Source organism: Stegastes partitus, unplaced genomic scaffold (assembly GCF_000690725.1).
Source record: "Stegastes partitus isolate 25-593 unplaced genomic scaffold, Stegastes_partitus-1.0.2 Scaffold77, whole genome shotgun sequence".
In the NCBI taxonomy this organism is placed as follows: domain Eukaryota; kingdom Metazoa; phylum Chordata; class Actinopteri; family Pomacentridae; genus Stegastes; species Stegastes partitus.
This window is the reverse complement of record NW_007577808.1, coordinates 666594-674706: the sequence shown is the minus strand read 5'-3', so window position 1 is coordinate 674706 and position 8113 is coordinate 666594. Positions and strand designations below refer to the sequence as shown.

The 8113-nt window shown below is 41.5% G+C and overlaps 1 protein-coding gene across 1 annotated transcript; it reads right to left on the bottom strand.

Moving 5' to 3' along the window:
* Positions 1-867: 867 nt before the first annotated feature.
* slc6a4b (solute carrier family 6 member 4b) lies at positions 868-7618 on the bottom strand. Its single transcript, XM_008276585.1, has 13 exons — positions 7417-7618; positions 6399-6533; positions 6057-6276; positions 5760-5898; positions 5512-5646; positions 4398-4501; positions 2939-3066; positions 2725-2837; positions 2302-2433; positions 2015-2114; positions 1817-1917; positions 1047-1214; positions 868-948 (listed from the first exon to the last, which is right to left on the bottom strand). Exons 1-13 carry the CDS (start codon positions 7616-7618, stop codon positions 868-870), a joined length of 1758 nt encoding a protein of 585 aa, XP_008274807.1.
* Between the last annotated feature and the right edge of the window lie 495 nt (positions 7619-8113).

Sequence of the window (8113 nt, the reverse complement as noted above, 5' to 3'; positions counted from 1 at the left end):
GCCATCCGATAAAGACCAAAAAAAAAAAAATCCATGTTGAATTTGAAAAACTAAAATAATACACAAGTAGCTGCACAAAGCCTAGTTAAGATTGCATTGGAAACGCTTGTTACACACACAAGTACAAAGCATCCACTTTATTTATGAAACAACACACTCTATAAAACTATAAATATAGTTTTCAAGTGGTCTTTGTTCATGTGCCTCACTTACCTCCGTTACAAACAGTTGTAGGGAAAAACAGAACACTTCATAGATATATCCAGCAGCATCCTATACAAGCACTGTGTTACAGGTTCACTGTGTCGATATAAAATACAGCATTGACTAAAAGAAGTAAAAGATCGTTGTTTTAGCTAGTTTGGTCCCACTTACCCTCATAATACGCTGCTCCTGTGAAAAACTACAATAACCTGCAGCCGCCGTCAGTACAGCTGAACATGCACCTTTACAAAGTACAGAAAATGTTCCCATGCAATAGAAATGATGTGCTGAATGTTACATTTAGAAATACATCTTTTTTATTTTCCTTGGCATCATGTTCTTGTAAGATCAATACAGACAGACCATTCAATGTACGACTGACTCCTACAACCACAAGAAAGCAACACTGGAAAATGGCAATATGTGAAAGCTATAAACTATCTTGGCGATGCAGGTCTGAGTCACACAGACGTCACACATACAGCGAAGATATGAGTATTGCTGTCTCAGTTCCCCTTAGAATTACAAATTTAGCAGCATTTCACTTTTTACAGAGTGTACGCATCATGAGCTGGTCGTGATGCCCGATCAGGTTTGGTCACAAATAAAGTAAAGCCTGTGGTTTGAATGGGAATCTACTAGCAGACGGAGGTGCTTTTCTTTCTATGGCACTGTAGCCATGTTGAGGTTGTCGGCGTGGATGTCTGGGATGGTCCTCTCTGGTCTCAGACACACCGCCAACCTCTGTGGAAAACAAAGTATTTGTGGAGGTTAGCTTAATACAAATGTGTGCAAAAATGAATGTTTGGTGCAGGACTTTGTCTCACTCTTTATGCACTGACCTGTTTCAGAGAACCAGGGGTCCACACCAGCTTGTAGACCATGTAGATGGGGATCCACATGAAGGACGAGAAGCCGATGATGTACCCGACTGTGATGCTCCAATCCGGATACTTATAATCAAACAGCGTGAGGGGCGGCGCTTTCAGCATGGAGCTCACGATGATATACTGAGAAGGTACGTAACATTTCAATTTATATGTTAAAGCAGCTTTAATATTCTCACACAGGAGGGGTAATATAACTGTCACACTTTAACACATAACAAAAGAAATATATAATGGGAGTCAGTATAGTGTAATAATGTAAAAATGTCAACTGGAAGACAACTAAAGAGATGGATGCAAACCAGAGGCAAGGATATTAAACAGTATGTAGAGGTGGGAGACTGACATTACCCCAGTGTTTTGCAATATACTTGCTGCAAAAAAAAAAAGGAAGTTTTAAGGAAGATATTCCATGTAGAGGAGGGTTTAGTACACAGAGGGGGTTGAGGTTTTTGGTCTCCGCTGCCTTCAAAGGCCACCGATGCAGCCGTCTTTTGATCATAAGCTTTCACTCATATCTTAGTCTGCTACGGCCAATTGATCTCTGGATGACTTAAATGGATGATGTTTATTTGATCTTTTTTTTTTTTTTTTAAAGCTCTGCATGTTAAAGTATTCCCCGTGTGTGTAATTGAATGAAGGAGCTTATGTTTTTGTGTGTGATCTAAGTGTAGCTCTGCAGATTCATGTGTCGAGTGTTTACTGTAATGTTTTTAGTCTCTTACCGCCAGAAATGCTGGACTGATGGCAACCCAGCACACTTTCCAGAACATCCCTGGAGCTTTGCCCAGCATGGCCTGAACGTCATTGCTAAATCTTTTGATACCTGAAAGCAGCAAAAATAATAGATTTGATTCAAAGGGTCATCGAGATAAAAGAGACAGAAAGCAAGTCTTGTTTTTGTTTTTTGTTTTTTTTTTTACCATAGAACCAAGAAACTGCAATGGCCTCAAGGAAACCCACTGCAATAATGGAGCTTCCTACTCCGAATTCCTCCAGCAGCTTCACCACATAGGCTCCACCCTGCCAATTACATTTTACACTCACTTATAACACCAACAGTCATCACTCAGTTTCCCCAATTTGAGCAACACACGACAGATATCAGAATTTTACTTCACTGCAACGCATCCAAATGCACTTCACCTGTGCTTGAAGATAATTACTAGGACTTAATGATGGTTCTCTTGGGTAATTTAAAATGACTTACGTTTGTAAGGGTGCTTAGAGAGCCCAAAAAACAGACAACCACCAAGCCCAGAACAAAAAGTTCCCGTCTGTGAGAGAAATGATCGGGGTATTCATCCAACACAGCGGTGATGATCGCCTCCAGCCCCCCAAACTGAAGCACACAGACACATCATCGTTAGCAAATCTCTACAACTTCAGTTACATGAGAATCATCCTGGATGCTTTATGTCAGAGAAACACCTCACTAACTGCATCACTAAGCACCAGCCACCAAACACCACCAAGGCTAATTCTGATGTTAAGAGGATTTTATTTAGTCAGACTTAGTGATATTTAATGCTATTTAACGTATAATATGAAACTATTTATCACAGAAATGTTGTTGCATATCGTTCTTCATCACAATCATGTTCTCAAAGCATCCAGGCTTCACAGTTCGTACCGTGCTGTCCAGACCCAGCGTGATCATCATCACAAAAAAGATGATTGCAAAGAAGGTGGAGCCCATCATGTTCGCGATGGCCTCTGGGTAGGTGATGAAGAGTAAACTCGGTCCTGGAAGGCACGACAGCAGTGAATAGGATGAAATCGGGGCGTTTTATGTTATTCGTTTTGTAATTATCAAAGAATGATGTTAGAATTCTAGCAGTTCTGACCTTTATCCCTGGCTACATCCTCAACCTCGACCTTCCTCATCTCCGCCATGTAGCCGAGCACCGTGAAGATTACGAACCCCGACACGAAGCTGGTCAGACAGTTTACCAAGCTGGTCACGATGGCGTCACTGTAGAGGAGGAAATTAGACTCTGTTCAAGGACATGCAGCGCAATCATTGTCCCTCATGTTGCTTAAACTCATAAAAGTCCCATTTCTATCAAATAAACTGCATTACTCCAGTGTATTCCTGTCTGCAGTGGAAGCCAGTCAGCACTGACCTTTGTGACCTTTGTTTAATCAGTTCCCTTATGTGCTCTTTACAGCTTTGTTACATTCAGACTTGTAACCACATGCATCCTGCAATAACACTAATGAGGAAAACACAACGGACGGATCCATGATGTGGGATCACAAGAGGTGTAAAACTATCTCTGCAAACATTTACCAACGTAAAAAACCTTGAAGTAATTACCAAGTGTCAATCTACAGCTTTTTAAAGCAGATTTTCCTTTGACATGTCATGCCTTTATTTGGTAGTGACGGTGGAGACAAACAATAAAAGGGGGAACAAAGAGTAAAAGAATGAAACGCAGCAAAGGCGCCGAAAATAAAACCACTTTTCAAAGCGTATTCGCTCATGTGGTATTAACCCCTAACCACGCTGTCGGGTCGCCTCCAGAAATTAAAAAAAAAAAAGAAAATTCTCCATCTCCAGCAAAGATTATATGAAGAACTTTATTAAAATAAATAAATGTGTGTGTTGAAACAGACGCTCCAGGCAAACATTTGTAAATGTGAATTGTTTCTCCCAAAGCACCTTCCCACTTTATTATTCATTCCTGTCGAGCATTTCTTATTTACATCATGAAAAAAAACTAAAACAGATACATATATATATATAATACAATTATAAAATACATGTAACTGTTTTGTCTGTACCGAAACACTTGATCGCACTGAGGAATGGACACATTATGTTTTAGAAATGTGTTTGGAAAATGTTTGATGCTTCTCAGAGGAACAAACTGACTCATGCAGCATCCAGTTTCATTCACAATCTGTGTGTTTGCTACTACGGTTTCCACAAATGCCACTTTGCTCTACTAATCACATCAGTGACACACACCATTAGTCATACCAGGATTGTATATTTAATCTCTCCTGTGCGCAGCTTTGCATTTATATCCACCGTGTAGTATTCACCGCTCCTCCCACTAACATCACTGCCTTCCACAACAGTGTGCTAAAGGCATTAACAATAAATCCATAGAGTTCCCAAAGCTTGCTGTGCGCTAAAGTCATTCACCTCAAGCCTTAAATTCAAAAGGAGATTTTTTTTTTAAAATTTCACACTGTGGGCAGAAGTTCAGCCTTTCATTCAGACCATCTGTCTTTCCAAGCTGTGTTTAAACCACAAATCCATAAATCTGTGTATCACAGGTCGCTGGAGGTTCTTACCGATAGCAGTTATTAGTGAAGGGGTTGTAGCTGGAGAGAGCCAGGAGGACCCCGAACCCCGGCCCCAGAGAGAAGAAGATCTGAGCAGCAGCATCCACCCAAACCTTAAAAACAACAGACACAGAAAGAGTCAGCACACTGTCTGACTGTCACACTATCTTTATATTTATATACTGATTTCATACATTCTCAAATGAGCATTTATCTGATTTGTGTTCTGATCCCTCAGTAGCGTTTTGTCAGGCAGAGGGATTTTGTGTCAGTCGTATAGGAGTCCAGTTGCCACACAGCTGTACGCTGGGAGATCTGAAGAGCAGCTCGCATTCGGCATTAAAAAGAAGAGGCGAGCGTTGGATATCGGTGAGTGAGACAGAAAGGGAGGCCTTTGTTAATGGGCAGAAAATCTAAACCAATTATGCATCTTATTATCCTGCTCTGTAGCTTATTTATGCATCTCATTTCATCTCATCCATATTCCCCTCCAACCAAAGCACTCACACATGTTGAGCAAACAACAGCAGCGAGCCGGGGATGAAGACGAGGACGTTTCATACATCTAAAAGAAATATAGGCAGATTCTCAAGAGACTAACGGGTAGAACTGAACAACTGTACAGTATATATTAAAGTACTCATGCTCGGTAGATCCAGATGTGTTGCTTGATTCGACCAGTTCGGCAAGTTAAATACTCATCGCTGTCCCTCCTAAAGGTTGAACTCTGGAGAAAGTTTTTAGTTGTTTTAGCCATTTTCTGTCATCTTGCCTAATGTTGAGGTTCTGTTGGGAAATTCTGCACATTTTTGTTTTGGACTTTTGGAGACAAAAAAATAAAATAATGAGTATCTGATAAGAATATTTAATAAATGTCTGCCTCAAGTGTGTCCATCTGTCGAACTAGATTAGAACAGAACAGAACTAATTTAATTTTTTCATTTTTTTTCTTTCTTATGGTCATCTTACACATCAGGAGTGGCTTCAGATCACTGAAAAGTGATTCTGTAGCTTTGAAACTGATGTTAAAATGTGATTCTCAATGGAACAAAAACACAAAACACGATCCAGCTTTTCAGGATTGAATTCTAGCCAGCTGATCGACCAACTTTTCCCAACTCACACTGGTCTCCAGCAGCTTGTCCCACTGAGGTTTGAGGTAAAACACCACACCTCTCCAGGCTCCCGGCAGAGTGGCGCCTCGAATGAGCAGGATGAAAAGCACAATGTAGGGCAAGGTGGCGGTCACCCACACTACCTGGTGTGGAGGAGAGGGATAAATCAGACGGATGAGGCAGCAGGAGATCAAAGATATGTGATTAAAGTAAAGATAATAATGGACAATGACCTAAAGCAGCTGCAAAGTGTTACCTTCCCTGAAGTCTTCACGCCTTTCCAGAGGCTGAAATACACTATAGTGAAAATGAGGAAAAGGCAGAGCATCAGCTGCCAGCGAACGCCCCCGACATCCCTCAGCCCCGACGACTTGTGGATCTCCAGAACATTTCTCCTGTTAAAATAGGAACACATAAATCATCAGGCTTTCAGCACACACAGCACAAACTACAGTTCCCATACGACGTCACCAGCTGACAGTATTTGTGTAGAGTATTACTGTAAAGCTATTTATATATGCGGTTTCTGTTACTCACACTTACATGCACTTACGTGTAAAATTCCTCTGCTGGAGATCTGGAGGAATCCGTCCAGGTGACGTTGTCCCTGCCAAAGTAGTTGGTGCAGTTGGGGGTGTTCCACACGTTGTCACAGTTTGTCCAGGGCAGGATGCTGGAGAAGGAGGAGTAGAAGTAGAAGAGGGCCCAGGCGATGATGGTGTTGTAGTAGAAGGACACGTACAGAGCGATGATACATATGGCATATCCTAGCCCTGGAACAGAACACAGGGGAAACAGAGGAGGTTACTCAGGACGTGACACTATAAGGATCACAAACACAAGGTCATGTGTTGATTATCATCGATTTATTGTGCAGTTCAGTGCGAGGCCTTACCTTTGAAAATGGGACAGATGTGTTTCCATATGGATATGGCTCCGGTTCTGTGGAACTGTCCCAGTGCCAGCTCCATGTAAAAGAGCGGCACGCCACCGAAGATGGCCATCAATATGTAGGGGATAAGGAAAGCACCTGCACACAGATGCATGAGGGGAAATGTTTTTTAAAAATTATTATTCATGAAAGCCACGACGGCTGTTGTTCGGTGCAGCTGTTTCATTTGAAAATAACAAACTGAGCACATTAACACACTCAGGAAACTGACTGAAGACAGTTTGAATCTCAAATAAAATAGTGGCTTATGTTATATTTCAGTTCAAGGATTTTTTTTATTTCGTTTTAACAGAATCTCACTCACGTCGCAGACAAACAGAATTATAAAATGAAATGTCGATATAATCCTGTGTTATTCCCTTTATAGTCTTTTATCTTCTGCTTTTTCAGTTCTCTATTTTGTAATTGCCTCTTCTTCTTCTTCTTTTTATTTTTTACCCTCTTCAATGCATTTTTATGTCTTATGGTAAACAACTGAACTGCTTTGTTGTTGGAAGATGGAAGAATTACTACATTAATTCTGTTTTGTAACCAGCAGGCAGCAGTAATGTAATGACCTCTATGTAAAAGCATTGGGAAAAGGAAAACCTATTTATACCTAAATACATTTTAACTCAAGTGTGCAGAAAATGTTTTAAAAGTATAAATATTCGTTTTAAAAAAACATTTCTTCCATGAAAACGGATGTTCTCTCATGAATTCTCCTTCAATGCAGTAATAGTTTACAGACCAGCTACATCAGATGCAGACAGTTAGATTGATATCAAAGTGATGGATGCGCACTTCAGCACCATGGACAGTTTCTGGTGTCAGATGTGAAACGAACATTTAATTGATCTGAAGTCAAACCAATCAAGTTTTTTTCCCTCCATGTGGCTCCACTCTTCCCAAGTTACACAAATCCTGAATCGTGAAATAAACCTAGCGAAGAAAAAAAAACAAAAACTTGTGCACCACTCACCGCCTCCGTTTTGGTAACATATGTACGGAAACCTCCAAACATTCCCCAGGTCCACCGCAAAGCCAATGACCGACAAGAGAAAATCCATCTTTTTGCTCCATTTGTCCCTGGAGTCCGTCTGGGTGATGGCCGGCACCGGGACGGCGTTGTTGGAGCTGTAGCCCGGGTTCGGGGAGCCTTGGTGGGTCAGACTGCCGGCCATGACCGCTGAGTCCTGTCGGGGCACCGGACTGTGAAAAGTCAGCCAGAGGAGCAGCTCCACAGAGAGGAGGAGGAGGAGGAGGAGGAGGAGGTTTGAGCTGAGCTGATGACAGGCCGAGTGGGAGGAGTTGGTGGAGCTGCAGCGGACACTTGGGGATACCTGGATGCAACCAGGTCAGTGTGGATCCTGTTCTGTCCACTAAAACACCCCAACTCACTCAGAGCCACCTCTAAATCCGATGTGTTTTAGGTGATCAGTAACATCTTTCTTTACTGAAGCCCACCTGTTGTAGTTTTTTTTTGGGAGCAAATTACATTTGTGAGTCAAGCAGCAGCTGACTGGGTTGCAGATTATCTTAAAGTCTTTTTTCATTTCATCTGTATACGTTTTGTTTTTATAGCTGCTGTGTTTCATTCAAGAGCAACAGGTTGCTCAACTCAAAGCAACAGGTTGTTTATTAAAGTCTACACTGATGCTAGTGGCACCATGGTTCTT